Below are 24,432 nucleotides of genomic sequence, written 5' to 3' on the forward strand. Positions count from 1 at the left end.
GCCGACCGGGAGAGTTTTTCCGACCGAGAGTCCCGACCGAGAAAGTTTTCCCGACTGAGAGAGTTTTCCCGACCGAGAGTCCCGACCGAGAGTCCCGACCGAGAGAGTTTTCCCGACCGAGAGTCCCGACCGAGAGAGGTTCCCGACCAACAGTCCCGACCGAGAGAGTTTTCCCGACCGAGAGTCCCGACCGAGAAAGTTTTCCCGACCGAGAGTCCAAATGCGAAAGTTTTCAAACAGGCAGTGTGTTTCACAAACTCAGGCTGGTATTTTCAGTCCAGCTGTCATTTTCATTGTTTCATTTTATCATGTGTTTGTGAAATGTTGTGCCGTGGTTCATCTTACACAATGATGATTGCTAAGCCAGATATGAGTCCTGAACGCCACACAGGCATTTGTAGGAAATCATGATCAACTTTTGTATGTGTATCGTTTTTAACATTGTAAAAGATGTAAAATGTAGATGAATGTGTTGAGAAAACCAGAATCACTCTCGGCCTAACGTTACTGTTTCTGCTATTCGGCATTGCACTCTGTGATATTTCACTTCTCTGAGCGAATAAAGATTGTGCCAATTTTCACTTTGCCAGATGTGTTTCACTTAGTTTCAGCAAATTAAACCCAATTTCAGACCCTGCGGTCAGTTGTGAGACGTAACGAACCAGCTCTCTTCCTGGCTTCTGAGCCTGTGTTCATGCTTATCACACGTCAGTGCTCCACAAGCTCCAGAAGACAGGGATCTCACATAAGAGAAGCGGTATTCTCTCCCCTCTCTCCCATACCCATCCTCCGGGTATTTCTTCACACAGGCCACATCAGACTGTTCCCTTCACCCCTGTGTGAATGTGCTTGTGTAGCAAAAAAAAACAAAACCCAGAATCATTCTGGGTCTAATGTTACTTTTTCTGCTAAACAGGGTTGCACTCTGTGATATCATCCCGACAGAGTGAGTTTTCCTGACCGAGAGTCCCGACCGGGAAAGTTTTCCCGACCGAGAGTCCCGACTGAGAGAGTTTTCCCGACCGAGAGTCCCTACCGGGAAAGTTTTGCCGACCGGGAGAGCTTTTCCGACCGAGAGTCCCGACCGAGAAAGTTTTCCCGACTGAGAGAGTTTTCCTGACCGAGAGTCCCGACCGAGAGTCCGACCGAGAGAGTTTTCCCGACCGAGAGTCCGACTGAGAGAGGTTCCCGACCGAGAGTCCCGACCGAGAGAGTTTTCCCGACCGAGAGTCCCGACCGGGAAAGTTTTCCCGACCGAGAGAGTTTTCCCGACCGAGAGTCCCGACCGAGAAAGTTTTCCCGACCGAGAGTCCAAATGCGAAAGTTTTCAAACAGGCAGTGTGTTTCACAAACTCAGGCTGGTATTTTCAGTCCAGCTGTCATTTTCATTGTTTCATTTTATCATGGGTATGTGAAATGTTGTGCCGTGGTTCATCTTACACAATGATGATTGCTAAGCCAGATATGAGTCCTGAACGCCACACAGGCATTTGTAGGAAATCATGATCAACTTTTGTATGTGTATCGTTTTTAACATTGTAAAAGATGTAAAATGTAGATGAATGTGTTGAGAAAACCAGAATCACTCTCGGCCTAACGTTACTGTTTCTGCTATTCGGCATTGCACTCTGTGATATTTCACTTCTCTGAGCGAATAAAGATTGTGCCAATTTTCACTTTGCCAGATGTGTTTCACTTAGTTTCAGCAAATTAAACCCAATTTCAGACCCTGCTAACAAACCAGCTCTCTTCCTGGCTTCTGAGCCTGTGTTCATGCTTATGCCACGTCAGTGCTCCACAAGCTCCAGAAGACAGGGATCTCACATAAGAGAAGTGGTATTCTCTCCCATCTCTCCCATACCCATCCTCCGGGTATTTCTTCACACAGGCCACATCAGACTGTCCCCTTCACCCCTGTGTGAATGTGCTTGTGTAGCAAAAAAACCCCAGAATCATTCTGGGCCTAATGTTACTTTTTCTGCTAAACAGGGTTGCACTGTGTGATATTTCACCGCTCTGAGCGAATAAAGAATGTGTACTTTCAACTTGCCTCATGTGTTTTATCTAATTTTAGCAAGACGACTCAATTTGAGACCGAACGAGATGTACGCCTGTGTTGTTTTACGAGCGAAATCCTCTCACGTCGCCTTCCCCCCTTCCCCTTCGCTTTTCACAGGCTGCGCATCGGGTTGGGTCCGCGTGTGGTAACAGACAATATGGTGAAGCTACGCGAAAGCTCTGCTCTGTCCGTGTCCCAGCCTCCACCACACTCTGTTCCGTGTGTGTTTTGCACAACCCCCCCCCCCCAAAAAAAGAACCAACCCAATATCACTCCCGGCCTAATGTTACTTGTTGTACTAGTCAGCATTGCACTTTGTGATATTTCACTACCCTGCATATATAAAGATTGCATACAATTTCACCTTGCTTAATTTGTTTTTGTTATTTTTTTTATTCAGCGCATGAGACTCAATTTCAGACCCTCTCCATGAGACCTGCGCCTGTGTTCATGAGCTTGTGTTCATGCTTATCACACATCTGTCCTCCACAAGCCAGGGAGTTTCGCGTAATACAAGCGCTATCCTCTCACGTCGCCTTCTCCACTGGGTCATATTTCACAGGCCGCGCATCAGGGTTGGCTCCCGCGTGTGGTAACAGACAATACGGTGAAGCGACACGCAAGCTACGCGAAAGCTCTGCTCTGTCCATGTCCCAGCCTCCACCACACTCTGTTCCGTGTGTGTTTTGCACAACACCCCCCCCAAAAAAAGAACCAACCCAATATCACTCCCGGCCTAATGTTACTTGTTGTACTAGACAGCATTGCACTTTGTGATATTTCACTGCCCTGCATATATAAAGATTGCATACAATTTCACCTTGCCTAATTTGTTTTTGTTTTTTTTTATTCAGGGCATGAGACTCAATTTCAGACCCTCTCCATGAGACCTGCGCCTGTGTTCATGAGCTTGTGTTCATGAGCTTGTGTTCATGAGCCTGTGTTCATGCTTATCACACATCTGTCCTCCACAAGCCAGGGAGTTTCGCGTAATACAAGCACTATCCTCTCACGTCGCTTTCTCCACTGGGTCGTATTTCACAGGCCGCGCATCAGGGTTGGCTCCCGCGCCCCGTACACCCACGTTTCCCTCCCCGGATGCCACTCCCGTTTCAATTTTTCTCCTAGTTTCGGGCAGGCTCTATGGCGTTCGTCCATGAGAGGCCGCTGTTAACCCTTGTGCTCCCCTTCGGGGCAGCCCCAGACCCCAGGGGTCCCAGAGTACCCCACCCTCAGTAGAGACCGGTGAATGAAAATGTAAAAAAAAACAACCAGAACGATCATTTGGGGTCGAAGAGTGCCCCAGAGCGATTCTAACCCTTCTGCTCCCCTTCAGGGCAGCCCCAGACCCCGGGGGTCCCAGAGTACCCCACCCTCAGTAGAGTCAGGTGAATGAAAATATAAAAAAAAAACCCAGAACGATCATTTGGGGTCGAAGAGTGCCCCAGAGCGATTCTAACCCTTGTGCTCCCCTTCGGGGTAGCCCCAGACCCCGGGGGTCCCAGAGTACCCCACCCTCAGTAGAGTCAGGTGAATGAAAATGTAAAAAAAAAAAAAAACCAGAACGATCATTTGGGGTCGAAGAGTGCCCCAGAGCGATTCTAACCCTTGTGCTCCCCTTCGGGGTAGCCCCAGACCCCCGGGGTCCCAGAGTACCCCACCCTCAGTAGAGTCAGGTGAATGAAAATGTAAAAAAAAAACCCAGAACGATCATTTGGGGTCGAAGAGTGCCCCAGAGCGATTCTAACCCTTCTGCTCCCCTTCGGGGTAGCCCAGACCCGGGGGTCCCAGAGTACCCCACCCTCAGTAGAGACAGGTGAATGAAAATGTAAAAAAAAAAAAAACCAGAACGATCATTTGGGGTCGAAGAGTGCCCAAGAGCGATTCTAACCCTTGTGCTCCCCTTCGGGGTAGCCCCAGACCCCGGGGGTCCCAGAGTACCCCACCCTCAGTAGAGACAGGTGAATGAAAATGTAAAAAAAAAAAAAACCAGAACGATCATTTGGGGTCGAAGAGTGCCCAAGAGCGATTCTAACCCTTGTGCTCCCTTCGGGGCAGCCCCAGACCCCGGGGTCCCAGAGTACCCCACCCTCAGTAGAGACAGGTGAATGAAAATGTAAAAAAAAAAAACCAGAACGATCATTTGGGGTCGAAGAGTGCCCCAGAGCGATTCTAACCCTTGTGCTCCCCTTCGGGCAGCCCCAGACCCGGGGGTCCAGAGTACCCCACCCTCAGTAGAGACAGGTGAATGAAAATGTAAAAAAAAAAAAAAAACAGAACGATCATTTGGGGTCGAAGAGTGCCCCAGAGCGATTCTAACACTTGTGCTCCCCTTCGGGGCAGCCCCAGACCCCGGGGGTCCCAGAGTACCCCACCCTTAGTAGAGACAGGTGAATGAAAATGTGAAAAAAAAAAAAACAGAACGATCATTTGTGGTCGAAGAGTGCCCCAGAGCGATTCTAATGGGTTGGTCAGGGGATTGGGAAAGAAAACGTAGAACTTGGGGACCACGCACAGAAGCTGCTGCGGCAGCATGGGGGTCATTGATACCCCAGTACATGAAAATGAAGCATAATCACAATAATGATAATAATAATAATAATAATAAGAAGAAGAAGAAGAAGAAGAAGAAGAAGAAGAATACAACACACAGACGCTTCTGAGTTTTATTTTATTTTATTTGAATTTACACTCACGATACAACTGAGGCAATCTGGAAGGCAAAATAAAAGTCAACAACGGGGTTGAATCAGCCTTTCAAGACAAACGAATCTCAGTAGATATGTCAAGAACAGGTTTACATGAAAAAAAAAAGGTTTACATGAAAAAATATCAACAAACTGTCCGTGTTTCAGGCGCTCGGTGCTGTACAGCGCCTCCTGTGGACGAACGTCATAGAGCCTGCCCGAAACTAGGAGAAAAATTGAAATGGGAGTGGCAGCCACAGAGGGAAATGATGACCTATCCAGGGCATACCATTTAGGGACATGCGCAATGGGGGGGTGCGTTTTTAAAACGCCCCCCTCCCCCCGGGGCTTTATTTTTGATTACAATATCAACAAACTGTCCGTGTTTCAGGCGCTCGGTGCTGTACAGCGCCTCCGGTGGCTGTGAATACATGATAAAAATATCACCGTAGGATGCGTGCATTGAAAGAATCAGCCTTTCGTTACAAACGAATCTCAGTAACCTCCTTTGTAACACTCTGTGACCAGTCGCAGCTGGCCGATTTTCACCACATCCTCTCCCACCAGTTTGTCGTAGGCCTCGGTGATGGCGTCGAAGATTTTCCTCGCCGATTTCAGCTCATGCAACAGCGTCTCCGCCACGGTGCCGACCTTGACGTCGTCCGCTTCAATGTTGCGGGCGATCAGGAGACGTTGAATGGAAGGAATGAAACGAGGCGTGAGGAGTCTTTTCCTGATGCTGTAATAATGTTCGGCGTAAAAGTCATCCTCCAAGACTCGCAGACACTCGTGTTGTCTCTGGCTGGGGTGATTGATCTTGCACCCGTTGCACGCGTCGGTGCGGTACTCGTTGATCACTATGTCGAGTAGGTGATACACCGCAGTTTTCACGGTATCGACGAGTAAAGAAGACGCCCAACCGTCAAGCTCGGCGTCTTGCCGCTCGCCCGCCGCTGCATCACACTCCGCGTCGGACAGTATCTCCCCCTCTTCCGAGGAACTGTCAGCTGAGCTGTCCGAGGAACGGTCCTCCTCGTCGTGACGCAGGGGTGCAGAGTCCATCTCTTTCTTTTTATCTCCCTCGGTATTGAGCGAGGAAGACGGTTTTGACAAAAAAAAAGTTTCCGAACGAACGAGACAATCGCCTTCTTTTGAAAATATTAGAAAGGGGGGCTTATTTTTTTGTCGTTGTTTATAGCCACTTCATAGAACAGCTACAGCATAGGCAAACATTCAGCGAGTAAGTAAGTAAGTAAGTAAGTAAGTACATAGACTGCATTAGAACTAGAAATCGGAGAAAACAAGTGAAATGAAACTCAGCCTTCGTAGTGTAACAAGGAGAAACGGGGTGGGTTTAGCCAAGCGAACATTGCCAGTGTACAATTTTACTGAGAATATCCAAGGGCTCCACCGAGCCCCATGAGAACATAAGATGTAAAGTACGCTCCTGCGCCAAATAATCCCAGGGAAGCGAGGCCGAAGAATTTACACCGCTCCTTCAATTCGATCCTCTCCTCTTCTTCCCTTTTTCTTTGCTCTTCCTCCTTTCTCCTCTTCAGCCTTTCTCTTTCGAGTTTCTTCTGGGCCGCCTTATACATCTCGTTGGTGTAGTGGTTTCCTCCATTGAAATCCACCATCATTTCATCTATTTCATCCAGAAGTCAGCCCCGGAGTGTCGATCGCAGCGATTTTTCTTATGTCTTCGCCCTCTGCCTCTTTCTGAGACAGCCGTCGGTGACAGACTCGGGCGAAACGTCCTCTTTGAAAGCGTACGCATCCCCCAGGATGGTGTTTCCGGACGCACTCTTTCTCGAGCCTGTTTTACCGACCAGAAGGAGTCTCAGTTCTTCACGGGTCGCAGAGCCTGCGGGGTTGGGGAAACGATGGTTACATTTGAATCATTCTAGAAAAAAACAAAACAAAACATGAAACACTACGTTACACTAGGCTATTCTTTTGCTATCTTTGTATCGATGTTGACAGCAAGCAGTTTGTCTACATAAAGCGAGTACCACAAGCAGCACACAACCCTGGGATTGCACTTTACCTTTGTATCGATGATGACAGCGAGCAGTTTGCCCACGTAACGCGAGTAGCACAAGCAGCACACGTCCCTGAATCCGGCCTTTGGTCGCCAACATTTTCAGTAAGCTAAGAAAAGGAGAAAGGAAAAAGAGGTGAAATTAAGGCACATTCAGGGAAAGTCTTTCAGATCAGATTACCAAGTTAGACCACACTGAAAATACGCGTTGAATAAACCATGACCCCAAACTGGTCGGTTGTCCCACGTGTTTCCCCGTAGCTGCTACGGGCGCACACACAATGAGCCCTGGTTTCGCGACGCGGGCGTAGCAACAACCTCCTTCTCCTCCTCACTGCCTCGTGTGTGTGTGTGTGTGTGTGTGTGTGTGTGTGTGTGTGTGTGTAGGAGGTTCTGGGTTCCTCAAAGACGGTGGTGTTCGCGAAACCCACCCTCCCCAAAGCTAAGGGCTCGCCAGCTAGGCCCGTGAGAGCGAGGGTCCGAGGTCCAAACGGAAGGCTGTGTTCGCGTAACCCGCCCTCCGTAGACCTAAGCGTACGCTACCGAGGCACTTGAGAACGATGTAGAGGGACCAAGGATGAGGAGGAGGCAAGGAGTGTCTGAAGTCCAAACGGAGGGTGGTGTTCGCGTAGTAGGCAGGCCACAGAGCTGCTCTTTCACTAGCGAGGCGCTTGAGAAAGATGTAGAGGGAGCAAGGATGAGGAGGAGGCAAGGAGTGTCTGAAGTCCAAACGGAGGGCGGTGTTCGCGTAGTAGGCAGGCCACAGAGCTGCTCTTTCACTAGCGAGGCGCTTGAGAAAGATGTGGAGGGAGTAAGGAGTACGAGGAGCAACGGAGAGCCCGAGGTCCTCACCATAGGGGGTGTTCGCGTAATAGGAAGGCCAAACAGCTTCTCTTTCACTAGCGAGGCGCTTGAGAACGATGTAGAGGGAGCAAGGAGGACGAGGAGCAACGGAGAGCCCGAGGTCCAACTGGAGGGCGGTGTTCGCGTAATAGGAAGGCCAAACAGCTTCTCTTTCACTAGCGAGGCGCTTGAGAACGAAGGAGAAGGAGCAAGGAGGACGAGGAGCAACGGAGAGCCCGAGGTCCTCACTCAGGCCCATTTACGCGTAACCCAAGGCCCATCCGGCAAAGCGCTCACCTGCGAGGAGCAGGAGAATGGAGCAGAAGGAGGTCGCAGGACTAGGAGGCAAAGAGAGTCCGAGGTCCTCACTTAGGCCGGTATACGCGAACACTGCCGAGAAGGAGACGACGATGATGATGATGATGATGATCTAAAGTTGAGAGTTGTTTCCTCCGGCAGTTCGGGGTCCCTCCGGACCCCAGTGTTTGCCATCGTAACTTACGAATGGCGGTTCGGGGTCCCTCCAGACCCCAGTGTTTGCCATCGTAACTCACGAATGTGTATTGGGGTTGCGAAATACCCCATTGTGGGTACGCTTTGACCCCATAGTAATCGTGGAGTAGAGAACATCCCTGCTCCTCTCGAAGGCCGGTTTACGCGTAACCCGAGGCCCATCACGCTAAGCGCTCGCCTGTGAGGAGCAGGAGAACGGAACAGAAGGAGGTCGCAGGACTAGGAGGCAAAGAGAGCACTGCCGAGAAGGAGACCACGATGATGATGATGATGATGTGAAGTTGAGAGTTGTTTCCTCCGGCGGTTCGGGGTCCCTCCGGACCCCAGTGTCTGCCATCGTAACTTACGAATGGCGGTTCGGGGTCCCTCCAGACCCCAGTGTTTGCCATCGTAACTTACGAATGTGTATTGGGGTTGCGAAATACCCCATCGTGGGTACGCTTTGACCCCATAGTAATCGTGGAGTAGAGAACATCCCTGCTCCTCTCGAAGGCCGGTTTACGCGTAACCCGAGGCCCATCCGGCTAAGCGCTCGCCTGTGAGGAGCAGGAGAACGGAACAGAAGGAGGAAGGAGGACTTGGAGGCAGGGAGAGCTCGAGGTCCTCACTTAGGCGCGTTTACGCGAACACTGCCGAGAAGGAGACGACGATGATGATGATGGTGTGAAGTTGAGAGTTGTTTCCTCCGGCGGTTTGGGGTCCCTCCGGACCCCAGTGTTTGCCATCGTAACTTACGAATGGCGGTTCGGGGTCCCTCCAGACCCCAGTGTTTGCAATCGTAACTTACGAATGTGTATTGGGGTTGCGAAATACCCCATCGTGGGTACGCTTTGACCCCATAGTAATCGTGGAGTAGAGAACATCCCTGCTCCTCTCGAAGGCCGGTTTACGCGTAACCCGAGGCCCATCACGCTAAGCGCTCGCCTGTGAGGAGCAGGAGAACGGAACAGAAGGAGGAATGAGGACCTGGAGGCAGGGAGAGTCTGAGGTCCTCACTTAGGCCCGTTTAAGCGAACACTGCCGAGAAGGAGACGACGATAATGACGATGATGATGATGATGATGTGAAGTTGAGAGTTGTTTCCCACGGCGGTTCGGGGTCCCTCCAGACGCCAGTGTTTGCCATCGTAACTTATGAATGGCGGTTCGGGGTCCCTCCAGACCCCAGTGTTTGCAATCGTAACTTACGAATGTGTATTGGGGTTGCAAAATACCCCATCGTGGGTACGCTTTGACCCCATAGTAATCGTGGAGTAGAGGACATCCCTGCTCCTCTCGAAGGCCGGTTTACGCGTAACCCGAGGCCCATCACGCTAAGCGCTCGCCTGTGAGGAGCAGGAGAACGGAGCAGAAGGAGGAAGGAGGACGCTGAGGCAGGGAGAGTCCGAGGTCCTCACTGAGATCCGTTTACGCGAACACTGTCGAAAACGAGACGATGATGATGACGATGACGATGACGATGATGTGAAGTTGAGAGTTGTTTCCTCCGGCGGTTCGGGGTCCCTCCAGACCCCAGTGTTTGCTATCGTAACTTACTAATGTGCATTGGGGGTTGCGAAATACCCCATCGCGATTACAAAGGGGTGACAGTGTACCCACGGAGTTCAAAGCACCCCCAGTCCTCGCGAAGGCCGGTTTACGCGTAACCCGGGGCCCACCAGCTAGGCGCTTGCCTGCGAGGAGCAGGAGAACGGAACAGAAGGAGGTAGGAGGACCAGGAGGCAGGGAGAGTTCAAGTTCCCCGCTTAGGCCGGTTTACGCGTAACCCGGGGCCCATCCAGCTAAGTGCTCGCCTTCGAGGAGCAGGAGAACAGAGCAGCAGGAGGTAGGAGGATAAGGATACAGGGGGAGTCCGAGGTCCTCATGGAAGCCGGTTTACGCGAACACTGCCCTCTGCAAAGCTAAGCGTCGGACAGCGAGGCGCAGGAGAACCAAGGAGAAGGAGAAAGGAGGATGCTGAGGCAGGGGGAGTCCGAGGTCCTTGCTTAGGTCGGTTTACGCGAACACAACCGAGAAGGAGAAGATGATGATGATGATGATGATGATGATGTGAAGTTGAGAGTTGTTTACTCCGGCCGTTCGGGGTCCCTCCAGACCCCAGTGTTTGCCATCGTAACTTACGAATATGCATTGGGGTTGCGAAATACCCCATGGTGGGTACACTTTGACCACTTAGTAATCGCGGAGTAGAAAGCCCCCGGTCCTCACTTAGGCCCGTTTACACGAAAACTGCCGAGAAGGAGACGATGATGATGATGATGATGATGATGATGATGTGAAGTTGAGAGTTGTTTCCTCCGGCCGTTCGGGGTCCCTCCAGACCCCAGTGTTTGCCATTGTAACTTACGAATGTGCATTGGGGTTGCGAAATACCCCATCGCGATTCCTAAAGGGTCACACATTACCCATGGAACACAGAGCGCCTGTTTACGCGTAACTCGGGGCCATCTGGCTAAGCGCTCACCTGCGAGGCGCAGGAGAACGGAGCAAAAGGAGGAAAGAGGACAGGGAGTCAGAGAGAGTCCGAGGTCCTCACTTACAACGGTTTACACGTAACCCGGGGCCCATTCAGCTAAGCGCTCGTCTGTGAGGAGCAGGAGAACAGAGCAGAAGGAGGAAGGAGGACGGGGAGGCAAGGAGAGTCCGAGGTCCTCACTTAGGCTGGTTTACGCGAACACTCTCGAGAAGGAGACGATGATGATGATGATGATGTGAAGTTGAGAGATGTTGCCATGGTGTTTTGGGGGTCCGCCAGACCCAAAGGTTTGCCATCGTAACTTACGAATGTGCATTGGGGTTGTGAAATACCCCATCATGGGAACACTTTGACCCCTTAGTAATCGCGGAGTAGAAAGCACCCCCGGTCCTCACTTAGGTCCTTTTACGCGAACACTGCCGAGAAGGAGACGATGATGATGATGATGATGATGTGAAGTTGAGAGTTGTTTCCTCCGGCGGTTCGGGGTCCCTCCAGACCCCAGTGTTTGCCATTGTAACTTACGAATGTGCATTTGGGTTGCGAAATACCCCATCGCGATTCCTAAAGGGTCACACATTACCCACGGAACACAGAGCGCCCGAGGTCCCGACTTAGGCCTGTTTACGTGTAACTCGGGGCCCATCCGGCTAAGCGCTGGCCTGCGAGGTGCAGAAGAACGGAGCAGAAGGAGGAAAAAGGAGAGGGAGGCAGAGAGAGTCCGAGGTCCTCACTTAGGCCGGTTTACGCATAACCCGGGGCCCATCCGACAAGGTGCTTGCCTTCGAGGAGCAGCAGAACAGAGCAGAAGGAGGTAGGAGGACTAGCAGGCAGGGAGAGTCCGAGGTCCCCACTTAGGCTGGTTTACGCGAACACTGCCGAGAAGGAGACGATGATGATGATGATGATGATGAAGATGATGATATGAAGTTGAGAGTTGTTGCCGTGGCGCTTGGGGGTCCCTCCAGACCCCAGTGTTTCCCATCGTAACTTACGAACGTGCATTGGGGTTGCGAAATACCCCATCGCCATTACTAAGGGGTCACAGAGTACCCACGGAGTAGAGAGCTACCCCAGTCCTCACTTAGGCCGGTTTATGCGTGGAGCAGGAGAATGGAGCAGAAGGAGGAAGGAGGACCAGCAGGCATGGAAAGTCCGAGGTCCTCACTTAGGCCGGTTTACGCGTAACCCGGGGCCCGTAAGGCTAAGCCCTACCCTGCGAAGAGCAGGAGAACCGAGGAGCAGGAGGTAGGAGGACTGGGATGCCGGAGGCGTCCGAGGTCCTCACTTATGTTGGTTTATGCGAACACTGCCCTCTGCAAAGCTAAGCATCCCACAGCGAGGCGCAGGAGAACCAAGAGGAAGGAGGTAGGAGGACTAGGAGGCAGGGAGAGTCCCAGGTCCTCACCTAGGGCGGTTTACGCGACCACTGCCAAGAAGGAGATGATCATGATGATGATGATGATGATGATGATGATGATGATGGGAAATTGAGAGTTGTTTCCTCCGGCAGTTCGGGGTCCCTCCAGACCCCAGTGTTTGTCATTGTAACTTACGAATGTGCATTGGGGTTGCGAAATACCCCATCACCATTACTAAGGGGTCACAGAGTACCCACGGAACACAGAGCGCCCGAGGTCCTCACTGAGGCCGGTTTACGCGAACACTCTCGAGAAGGAGACGATGATGATGATGATGAAGATGATGATGTGAAGTTGAGAGTTGTTGCCTTGGCGCTTGGGGGTCCCTCCAGACCCCAAGGTTTGCCATCGTAACTTACCCGATCGATGGAGGGTTACAGCCGATTAGGTGCCTTTGTCCGACGCTGTGACGAGACCCGCTATAGCCGGGGGTCCACCTGACCCCCATCTGCCCCCACCCCGAGCCGGGGCCCTGTTTCGCGACGAGACCTGGGTCTGCGCTGCCGGGGTCTGCGTGACCCCCCCTCCCTTTTGTTTTTTTTTTTTGGTCCAGGCCGCACAAGGGTTAACGAATCACTGCACCAACTGTCGTCATTCCGCTTTGCTCTCTGCTGTGGTAAGTACAATACACTCAGTACTGCACTGTTTTATTTTTATGATGGTAAAAATACATGTTTGACATTTAAACTCACATATCAAGTCTTTTTAAAGTTCAATAGAGTTCAAAGAATAAAGAAAGCAAAAAAAGAATAACCTTCGCTATCATTTATATCGGTTTATGATGTTTTGCTGTTAGCAGCAGTGCTAACGCTAGCTTCAATGCTAATGCTAGCAACAATGCTAACGCTAGCTATAGTGCTAACGCTAGCTATAGTGCTAACACTAGGGTTAGCAGTTGTTAACTGACAAAAAGAATATTCCTGTGATATTTATTGGTGATCAGTGAGACAAAAGTAACGAATGAGCTTTATTATTACCATTGTGGGTCAGTTGTAACAGTAAGAGTGCTAGCGCTAGCAGCTGCAATGCTAACGCTAGCTGCAATGCTAACGCTAGCTGCAGTGCTAACACTAACTGAAGTGCTTACGCTAGCAGGAATGCTAGCGCTAGCAGCAATGCTAATGCTAGTAACAGTCTAACAGTAGCCTTACATAAGTGGAAATACTTCAGTTAATTAGTTTGAATTACAAAATGGTTGCTGTGTCAGCTGGTGTGCCATATTACTCTATAATTACCCTGCTGACTATAAGGTCAGTATATCATGTCATGTGGGCTTTGTATTTCTGTTAGTCTGATAACACTGTACAGACAACTAACATATTATTTCTCGTCTTACACTTTCAGGAACTTGACTGACATCTGTGCTTTGCCTGGTAGGTGTGCACATACTGTAAGAGAAGTAGACCAAAATAAAAAAATAATCTGACTTATATAAACTGTAAAGTGATGGGTTCAATCTTTCATTCAAACTAGACCTTTTAAACACAATTTTATAATAAATACACATAAGTGCAGCTTAACATTTGGGCTAAAATATTTTTTTTGTACATTTTTGTAGTCACACTACATGTGATTAGTTAATGATTCACTCAATCATATTTGTATTAAAAATATTATTGCTGAATTTAAATAAATATTTATTATTTTAAAAAGTGCTCAATTATGCAACTTTTTGCACATGGCAGCCGACAACAGTTTAGCTTGAATATTTGTTTTGTCCTTTGTCAGTAGTCACAATTAGTTCATATAATTACCATGTGATATCATTTTAATAAAATTATTATTTTTTTCCTTCTTTTTTGTTCACAGTGTGCAGAAGAAGAACAAGGACCAGATCTCCAGTCTTCTCTCTCACATCCCAACCCCCCATCCCCTCTATCCTCTGTACTGCTCCACCTGTTGTCTCTGCCTTCCTTCCATCTGTATTTCACCCTGTGGTTTGTGAGAAATTTTGCCAAACCAAGAATCTTATTGCGGTTTGATTTCAAAGCCGCGTCTCTAATTTTAGAGTTCGAAGGAACTCTAATTCACGGTTTAATTGGGATTTCCCAGCCGTGTCTTTCCTGCTCTGTCTGTTCTCTCTGCTAAATTTTCTCTCTACCTGTTTTTCACTCCTGGCTTGCTGCTGAATAATGGCAAGCCAATAAAGCAATAAAGAGTGCATATTTTGCCTCAACCTATGAACAAACTGAACAAACAAAGAAAACTCTGCGGTTTGATTTCAAAGCCGCGTCTCTAATTTTAGAGTTCGAAGGAACTCTAATTCACGGTTTAATTGGGATTTCCCAGCCGTGTCTTTCCTGCTCTGTCTGTTCTCTCTGCTAAATTTTCTCTCTACCTGTTTTTCACTCTTGGCTTGCTGCTGAAAAATGCCAAGCCATTAAAGCAATAAAGAGTGCATATTGCCTCTACCTGAGAACAAACTGAACAAATAAAGAAAACTCTAATTCACGGTTTGATTGTGATTTCCCAGCCGTGTCTCTCCCCCTCTGTCTATTCTCTCTTCTAAATTTTCTCTCTACCTGTTTTTCATTCTGGGCTTGCTGCTAAGTTGTGCCAAGCCAATAAAGAGAGTGCATATTATTCTCTCGACTGACAAACTGTCAAACAAACAAAGACATCTGTTTCTGAGAAATAAAAACTGAAATATAAAGACAAAGAAAACATCTCCTGCTGTGTGCCACCCTTATTTTTTGAATACATTTTCTAAAGACTAACAGAAACACTTAAAGGTGTGTAAAAATGCCAAAAAAGCAGAAAAAGTCACAAGGTGCAAAACAACGCTGGAAGAAGTTCCATGAGTTTCACAAAGTACCAACATGTGAACAAGCTGAGTGTGATTTTCCTCAGAGCTCTGCAGAAGACAGTGTGTCTGCAAAGACCAATGCTGATGGTGTCAAACAGGCAGGTCGACATGTTCCTGCACATGTAAAACGGGTATCCTATGCAGATGCTGTAAAGACTGGATTGCAGCATGCATTTAATGAACATCAGGTAAACCATAGAGACCAACCTGAGGTGTCAAGTGCCCCAACAGGTGGGTTATGCTGATATTGTGAAAAGAGGCCATCACAGTGATGTGGCAGGACGATCTCATGCAGAAAGAGTGAACCTTGAAAACCAACCCTCTGTAACACATGTCTGTGCATCTCACAGCCAGGCTCATCCCAAATATGGAGACTCCAGAAACAGTCAGTGCACATGTAACTCACTCACATTTCTTGCTTTCCTTCATGAGAATGAAAACATGACTACAGCTGACCTTAATCTGGTCTTGGATAAAGGTGATGTGATGTACAAAGAGGCCAAGAAAAGATTCCCCAAGAGTATTCATTTGGCAACTGATGAGCTGCCAGACAAAGTTGATGCTCGCAGGTCTATGTATCATGTTGACATGACACAGCCTTCCCGGTATGGGACATTTGAAGAACCTCCAGAGGAGGCAGTAGATACCTTTCTCAGCTTAGAAGCAGGACTGAGCTGCCTGTTGTCAGATGTGCAGTATGCCTTATTGATTATGAGTGGATTGTGTATTGCAGTGTTCAGATCCACATCAGGCAAATATGGTTTCTTTGATCCACACTCCAGAACAGCCAGTGGTCTTCCTCTACCACTATGGTCACGTGATCGTGGTACAGCAGTGATGCTGAAATTCACACTCCTCAGTGACATGATTAAGAGGATCCAAGATTCTTATGAAATGATGGAGATATCACTTTCTTGTAACTATGAGCTGAAGCCTGTGCAGTTCTACAGTATGAGCACAGTCAACCTGAGTGATACTATCACAGACACAGTCTACAGACCAACAGCTGCTGCTGCTGTGGCACCTACTCACTCTGATACAACTGTTGATGAAGCAAACTCCTCTACTCCAAGGAGAAACACAACCACTGGTCTGACTGAGAACATCTTTTGTCAAATGTCCATTTGCACGCCACTGGTGAAACAAAAAGAAGTCCAGTTCACATCATATGAAGATCAGAATGAACCTCCTAATATACCCACTGAAGAACTATGCAGTGAATTAAGTTTCCTTCCATCAAGGGATGCTTTTTCATGTCAATCAAATGCTGCAATAACAAATGTTGCTGCTTGTGATCTTTCTGATATAGTTTTACAAAAACTGAAAAAAGTTAATAAACAACAAAGGCACAAAATGAAAAGAAGATTAATGGCATCAGAGAAACCCAGAAATCAGAGAAAAGAAAACCAAAAAAGCAAAGAACGACAAAAGTATGCTTCAAACAAAGAGTACAAAGAAAAGAAAAAATCTTGCACAAGCGAGGCATATAAAAACAATCCTGAAGTTAGACAGAAAAAACAACAGTATATGAAAAGACGTTACTGTGAAAATGATGAATTCAGAATGAAACAAAAACAATATGTTAAAAAACGTTTTTCTGAGAATGCTACAGTAAGAAAGAAACAACAACAATATATTAAAAGACGCTACTGTGACAATGCTGAATTTAGACAAAAACAAAAAAACTATATCACTAAAAGGTATCGAGAAAGCCCAGAATTCAGAGAGAGACAGAGATCTCGAGTCACTCAGCGTTATGCACGTGACAATGCATTCAGAGTAAGACACAGACAACTAATGAAACAACTAATGCGAGACAGGTATCAAAGTAATCTTGCATTCAGGATTATGCACAATATGAGATGTGCCATGAAAATAAAAAGGAAATACAGATGGGTGAACAGACAAACCCAAGAGAGTGACAACAGTGTGATCAATGAGGCCATATCTGTGTTCAAATCACAAATCAAAGCTGGACCATCATACCCATGTACCGTATGTTTCTCCTGCAGAGAGAAACAATCCAATAAGTTTTTTCAAAACACCTAAACTGGAGGCCATGGCCTTCCCTGTGCAGTTTCCTACAGGCCAAAACACACTTGATGAAAGAAGGCTGATCAAAGTATCCCCCAGTGGGTATTTCAAATCAAGACTTTTCTGCATTGATGACCGTTTTGCCAAAGACACAAACTATTTGTTCTTTGCACAGTTTGTGACTGAAATACATTTGGCTACTTCCAGCATGACAATACAGTTAAGGAAGGCAAAGCCTTTGACCAGAGATGGGAGAAAAATAACCTCAGGCATGCTGCAAGATAAACATGAGGTGGAGAAACTGGTGCGAAATAAAGACGCAGTGAGATTCATGCAGCCTCTGAGAGGAACCCCAGCCTATTGGGAGAAAACAACAAGAGATCTTTTTGCCATGATCAGACAGTTGGGAACTCCCACGTTCTTTTGCACATTCTCAGCTGCTGAAATGCGCTGGCCTGAAGTGATTGAGGCAATAACAAGGCAGCAAGGTGAACAAGTGAATTTTGAAGGACTCGACTGGTCAGCAAAGTGTGACATCCTGAGAAGCAATCCTGTCACAACAATGCGCATGTTTGACAAGAGAGTTGAAGCATTATTCAGAGATTTACTCTTATCTCCTGCAGAGCCACTTGGCAAAGTCATTGACTACTTTTACAGAGTGGAGTTTCAGCACAGAGGAAGCCCACACATACACTGCCTCCTGTGGGTAGAAGGTGCTCCTGTGTTTGAGGATGATGATGATCAAACTGTTGTTGATTTTATAAACAAATACATCACAGCTCAGCTGCCTGATCCACATAAACAACCTGAACTGTACAAGAAAGTAACAGAAGTGCAAAAACACAGTAAGAACCACACAAAGACGTGCTTTAGGAGTTTAAGCTCTGGGTGTTGTTTTGGTTTTCCCAAACCACCCTGCAATGAGACAATGATCACAAGACCCAGTGAGGATGATGAACTGGAGGTAGAAACTGCAAAGAACAAGCTCAGACCACTGAACCAGCTGCTGAATGAGCCTGAAACTGCTTCCATGAGTTTAGAGCAGCTCTTGGCAAGATGCAAGTTGACACATGCAGAATATGAGAGATACCTGAATAAAATGAACACAAGGAGTACGATCATACTAAAGCGTGATCCAAAAGACTCTTGGATAAACAGCTATAATCCACATCTGCTTGAAGCTTGGAACAGTAATATTGACATAAGCTTTGTTCTAGATGCTTTTGGCGCTGCAAATTATTTAATGAAATATATATCAAAAAAAGAGGGCGGGCTATCTGAGTACCTGAAAACTGTCATTGAGAGCTCCCATAAAGACAGTGTAAATGAGTGCGATGAAATGAGAGCCGTCATGCAGGCATATTCAAAGAAGCGAGAGATCAGTGCACAGGAGTGTGTTGCTCATGCATGTGGTCTTCACATGAAGCAATGTTCACGGGCTGTAATATTCATACCAACTGATGATAATCCAGTGAAAATGAGTTGTCCCCTGTCAGTTCTGGACAACACAACACCTGAGTCTTCCAATGTTTGGATGACATCTTTGAATGACAAATATAAAGCCAGACCTGAAACACCAGAGTATGAGGAGATGTGCATGGCAGACTTTGCTGCTACTTGCAGGATTGTCTATGGCCAACAGACAAAAGGTAAAGATGTTTTGCCCCCTCTCAATGAGATGGGATTTGTGCAAAGGCGCAAAAATGATAAGCCTGCTATCATCAGATTTCACCGCTGCTCACAAGAAAAACATCCAGAGCAATATTATGGAAGACTGCTTAAACTGTACCTTCCTCATCGTTCAGACAACGAACTGAAAACGCCATCGTTGCCAACCTATCAGGTTTTCTATGGTGCTGGCTGTGTACAGCTACCAGGTACTGACCGTCTTGAGTACGTGCAACACATTGTCAAAAGAAACAGAGAGAAATATGAGAAAAACAGTGAGGAGATCGAGACCGCTGTTGAGGAATATGAGCAGAACAGAGGTGTGACTGACGAATGGTGTAATCTGGCACCTGAATCAGATCTTGTAAGGTTGCCACTTGTTGAACAAGAAAGAGAGCAAGACAATGAAAATGAACAGGAAGATGTGCCCGACTACAGCCGTCAGGCTGATGCTTCAACAGAAGTCAGAGCCATCAGGGAACCCCCTGCTATTGATCCCACATTGTTACGTCAGATGTTTCAGAATCTGAATAAGAAGCAAGCCTGCATATTTTATGCAGTTAGAGACTGGTGCATTAAAAGAGTCTGTGCTCTAAATCCAGAGCAGTTTTTCTTTTATATTAATGGTGGTGCTGGAACAGGAAAATCACATCTTATCAAATGCATCTACTCAGAAGCATCTAAGATACTGAGCAAAGTGCCCAGATATGCAGACGATGTTGACATATCAAAACCCACTGTCCTGTTAACTGCTTTCACTGGGACTGCAGCATTTAACATTTCTGGAACAACACTGCATTCTCTACTCAAGCTCCCTAGAAGCTTAAAACCTCCCATTCAGGGACTTGGCAATCAGCTGGATGAAGTCAGATCAGAACTTTTGAATGCTGAAATAATCGTCATTGACGAAGTGTCTATGGTGTCAAGACATCTCTTTGCATATGTAAATGCAAGACTCAAACAGATCAAAGGGACTCGGAGACCCTTTGGAGGCATGTCAGTCATTGCTGTTGGAGACTTCTATCAGCTACCCCCAGTGCGACAGTCTAAACCTCTCTGTGTGCACGACCCGTCCGAGATCGACCTGTGGCGGGAGCATTTTCAGATGATCACTCTGACTGAGATTGTGCGTCAGAAAGATGATGTTGTCTTTGCTGAGATGCTGAACAGAATCCGTGTGAAAGGAAAGTTGGATATGCTTTGTGAAGCAGATATGGCCTGTGACAACAAATCTCTAACTGAACCAGCCCATTGTCCGACTGATGCGTTGCACATTTTTGCAACTAACAAAGAAGTGGATGCGCACAACTCTGCAACACTGGGTCTGCTCCACACTCATATCATTGACATCCATGCAGATGATTATAGAAAGGATCCTAGAACTGGCAGAATGGCACTACAAGACAGACCATTGAAAGGAGGTAAAAACGAGTTACCAGACACACTGAAAGTTGCAGAAGGAGCTCGTGTCATGCTCACCAGAAACATTGACATACAAAATGGTTTGGTTAATGGAGCTTTTGGAAAACTACTTAGAGTAGTTTACTCTGAAAATGACCAACACATCATCAAGCTTGGACTTAAAATGGATAATGAGACATCTGGAAAGAATAACCGCACACCAGCAGACAACATGGTGTACATTGAGAGAGCAGAGGAGAATCTAAAGCAGAAAGGAGTGGTACAAAGACAGTTCCCAGTAAAGTTGGCCTTTGCATGTACAATACATAAGGTACAAGGTATGACAACCACATCAGCTGTTGTCTCTCTTAAGAGCATTTTTGAGCCCGGCATGGCCTACGTAGCTGTCAGTAGAGTGACGTCTCTCAGTGGACTGTATCTTCTTGATATGGAGGAGAAAAAAATATTCACCAATCCAGAAATCACTGCAGCGCTTGAGAACATGAGACAAGCCAACCTTGATGACATGATGCCTCTTCTACATGTGAGACAAACACTGAGCAGGTCAGAGGTTTTCACCATTGTTCATCATAACACAGAGGGACTGCCAGCTCACATTAATGACATCAAGAGTCACCATGAATTGTGTCTAGCAGATGTTTTGTGCCTAACAGAAACACACCTGCGGGGCTCTTTTGTCGCAGAGAGTCTCCACTTGGAAAATTACAATTTGTTCAAACGCAACAGACACCTGTCCTACACAAACTTTCCCCAGATGGCAAACAGAAGTGGTGGTGGAGTTGCTGTTTATGTGAAAAGTGACATTCAAGTGCATGAAAAACAGTACATCCATAATGTAACTGACCTTGAATTTCTGGCTTTAAAGGTTGAAGCACCAGTCAGTGCTCTGATTGCAGTTGTATACAGACCTCCAGACTACACTCTGAGGCCATTCCTGAAAAACCTGGTAAGCCTATTAGACTCATTAGAGATCATGGACTGTCATCCCATCATAGTGTGTGGTGATTTTAATGAGAATGTTTTATCCAGTGCAAACAAACCAATCCTGGAGCTGTTTGAGTCTAGGGGATACGCACAGGTCATCACTGCCCCTACCACAGAGAAGAACACACTGCTTGACCTAATTTTCATTTCTCAGCCAGAGCGATGTCTCCATTCTGGAGTCATGAAGACCTACTATAGTTACCATGACCCTGTATACTGTGTATTGTCCTGTGATGATTCATGATCTAGATCTTTGAGTAAGAAATTTCTATATTTTTGAATCACTTAAGAAAGTAGAGCGATATTTAAAAGTTGACTTAAGAAAAAACGCCCTGCATTGCAGTATAATGCTTGAATTTTTTACATAAAATACATTACATAAATTACATCAAATATAGCAGTTTAAAACGAACAGTGTAGGCATATCCTCTCTGCAGCTAGGCTTCAACATTCTGCCAGGCTGCCCCAGTCTCACTGTGGCTGGGAGGGAGGGAGGGTGGACCAGAGGATTGCCCACACGGCAAATAAATGTTCAACAGATTCTTCATTGATTCTGAGAGAACACAGACTAAAGGTTGCTTTTTTTAAAAAAAAAAAAGAAGAAAGAAATAAAAAGAAAAACCTAATTACAGCAATAATGACAGTTAAGCCAGTTTATGTTTGCCTCTATTTTGAAATACTGTTTAAAAAAAAACTTTTTATTGATTTTGGTTTGTTATAATCTTTAAACTTTTTCAAAAGTATATGATTATATTTTTAGACAAATTTTTCAATGAAACATACATTTTTATGAGCTTTTATCATGTTTCAGCCAGTGCATTTATCAGGGTGGGTCTGGGTCTGGGTTGATAACTGCACATTTCTGGCCAGAAATGTTTCAGCAGTGTTACATATGTACTACATATGTTACACTTGCTTTTTGTTACCAGCTGATACCCTACATTTGTATAGACATTGGATGGTGTGAGGCTGGGGAGTTGAATGGAGTGAGTAGGTGGGAGTTGAATTGGGGGGGGGGTACGGTGGGAGGTTGTTAGGTTTCCTTTTTTTTTTTTTTGTTAAAAGAGACACAGTCCTCCTGTGTCTTCTCCAAGCTTCGCATGTAAAATCCAACAGTGTGAAGTACATAGCAGCCAGAAACTGTAATGCCACAGATCAGAGAGGCTTCATCATCACCATCTTCGCCGTACGATCAAAGCGTGAGACTTCTGGAGCACAGGAGAGATTCTGTGATAAGTCCTCCTTCTAGCTTGTCCCACAAGCAGTCGGTGAGATTTACTCACAACAAAAGGGTTAATGACATTATTTTCATGAAAACATGTATTAATTCTTTGTAAAGTGTTTAAATTGTGTTTTCACTTGACCTTAGGAGTGTTAGAGTGTATTTTAATGTCTGTACTCAGGTGTTTCCCTCTGTGATCCATCCCCTTCAGAGCTGAGACACTCAGGACTGAACAGACTGCACAGTTTCTGTGACTGAGCCTCCAAAACATCTTCTTTGAAACCACACATGATAGACGGGCTTTATATTTGCAGCAGCACTACTAAAGGTATTCAGTTTATTACAGGATGTGTTTGTTTCTTAGGACCAGCTGTAAGTGCACACTACCTAACATATAGACCTTTCTGTTCATTACAAACCAGCTACTCTGGACCATATGGCCAGTTGGCAGGAATGTTGCTGCAGGAAAACATCCCTGCAGATCACCATCATTGTCAGACTGACTTTGCCTCCTCTGTGCAGTGTCAAGATCCTCCCTAAATGAGTATGTAAGTTAACGTTTTCATTATTTTATTCCCTTTGACAAGACAAGTATCACTGATATTTACATTTACAACTACATATGTTCCTGTTTTCTGCTTTTCTTTTAAAGTCCTCAGCTATCCTGCTTCTGTGCTGCTTGCCACACATCAAACATTGGCCGGATGACAGGGAGGATCCACTCTAATGTCACTGGACATGATGAGGATCATATGGGACTTTATGGTTTCACAAAGATGTTGTGCTCTTTGATTATAGGTCTTGCATAATGACTTCCTCTCTGATCAACAGGCTAAAGGATCATTTTCATTGTTAGGGCTCTGTAAAATGAATGCTTATTCAATATTTCATTACAGAGCCAACCTTTATTTATTTACTTATTTATATTTCGTTTTAATTATCAGGGAAATGTTGAATTAACTGTGGGGATTTTTTTTTAAGTGGGCACTTGGGATGTCATATGACCAGAAACGTCAGCGATGTGGTAGCTTAAATTCGACAGTATGTAAAAAATCTGCTAAGAACAAAACAAAAACAAACAAACAAAATCCAATACAAAACAAAGCCAAACAGAACTCTAATTCATTCCATGTAATCCATTTTCAAACATTTTAAACTGCTGAACAGCAACACTGTGTTAACAGTGTTTGTTAACAGAATGAATGATTATGACAAATTTTTACCAAAGTTTCAGGTCACATGGCACACCTAGTGTATAGTGTGGGGTATCAGCTGGTAAGTAAAGGTTTTTTCATATTTGTGTCCTTAGAGTTCAAATTTAACCTGAGCCCAGGTTAAAGCACTGTGTAAAAAATATTTAGTGCCATGGCTGAACAATGTTGTAAACTAATGGTACTTATTTAGCAATGTTCACAAAAGGACTAATGTGTTTATGTGATTATAGACGTGTTAAACTGTGTCACCACCTTAGGCTTTCATTTGAGTTTAGTTAAAAAATCTCAGTTTCTACAGTTCTCTTTTACCACTGTTTTATTTGGACACTGTTTACAACAAAACATAAAAAGAATGAGTAATAAAAACATGTGCAGATAGATTAGTAAATTAGGTAGATTGATATAAACAGCTGTTCAGCCATGTTCTATGTAAACAAAGTTTAAAGGCTCAGGATTGAGGTTTTTAAAGTAGAATTTTCATGCATTTCATATGTTGCTTATTTAATTTATTTTATTTATATTTATAAAGTGTTTGAAAAAAGAATTGTATTTGTTTATATGTTAATTCATAATTGAGTCTCTGTCAGAAGCCAATGTTCAACAAAAATGAAGATCAGATTATTAGCACCAAAAAACATTGCAAACATCTAAGCAGTTATTTATATAAGAAAAAAAAAAAAAAAAAAAAAAAAAATCACACTTACCTGTGAAGCACCAGTTCCTCTCAGATCTGAACACACATGTGTAAATTACATGCTCTCAAGCCTTAGACAGGTCTACTCAGTGTTTCAAATTATGTTGTGATCAAATGAATGCATTTAATATTTGCCTGTTAGTACTCCTTGTACTAAAAGCAATGCAGGCCAAAAAATCATCAAAAATGTCTCTTATTCCATTAATGTAATGCTCCTCTTCCATTTACATTGCCAAGTTAGACTTCTATCTGTATAACTATCATAACAGTTACACCACTTAACATTTACAACAATACCTCTTCACAAAGAAACGTCTAACACTAGGTAAACTTTATTTGCACATAAGAT

The 24,432-nt window shown here is 45.7% G+C and overlaps 1 protein-coding gene and 1 long non-coding RNA gene across 7 annotated transcripts; both read left to right on the forward strand.

The window, feature by feature from the left end:
• The first annotated feature begins 12,212 nt into the window (after window positions 1–12,212).
• Window positions 12,213–14,245, forward strand: LOC102080913 (uncharacterized). The gene is made up of 3 exons (XR_268760.3): window positions 12,213–12,655; window positions 13,384–13,412; window positions 13,849–14,245. It is a non-coding gene; the product is annotated as an uncharacterized LOC102080913 (long non-coding RNA).
• Window positions 14,246–19,857: 5,612 nt separating this feature from the next.
• Window positions 19,858–24,083, forward strand: LOC102081688 (uncharacterized). 6 transcript variants are annotated; one of them, XM_025901945.1, is made up of 4 exons: window positions 19,858–20,915; window positions 22,357–22,503; window positions 22,620–22,723; window positions 22,828–24,083. In XM_025901945.1, the coding sequence occupies exons 1-2, from the start codon at window positions 19,938–19,940 to the stop codon at window positions 22,390–22,392; spliced, it is 1,014 nt and encodes a 337-aa protein (XP_025757730.1). In that variant the 5' UTR covers window positions 19,858–19,937; the 3' UTR covers window positions 22,393–22,503; window positions 22,620–22,723; window positions 22,828–24,083. The 6 variants fall into 6 exon arrangements, 4 of the variants coding, with proteins under 4 accessions (XP_025757730.1, XP_025757732.1, XP_025757731.1 ...); XM_025901947.1 differs by having other exon boundaries at window positions 22,387–22,503; XR_003215658.1 differs by lacking the exon at window positions 19,858–20,915 and adding an exon at window positions 22,038–22,221.
• Window positions 24,084–24,432: the final 349 nt, after the last annotated feature.

The sequence above is a fragment of the Oreochromis niloticus genome, linkage group LG20 (genome assembly GCF_001858045.2).
Source record: "Oreochromis niloticus isolate F11D_XX linkage group LG20, O_niloticus_UMD_NMBU, whole genome shotgun sequence".
Lineage (NCBI taxonomy): Eukaryota > Metazoa > Chordata > Actinopteri > Cichliformes > Cichlidae > Oreochromis > Oreochromis niloticus.

Bases quoted from the DNA above. Each gene is read 5' to 3' on its own strand.
- LOC102081688 (XM_019355974.2), top strand. From the start codon at position 19,938: ATGGCACTACAAGACAGACCATTGAAAGGAGGTAAAAACGAGTTACCA. The intron at 20,916-21,107 runs GTAAGCCTATTA...TTCATTTCTCAG, and splicing joins GGCCATTCCTGAAAAACCTG to CCAGAGCGATGTCTCCATTC.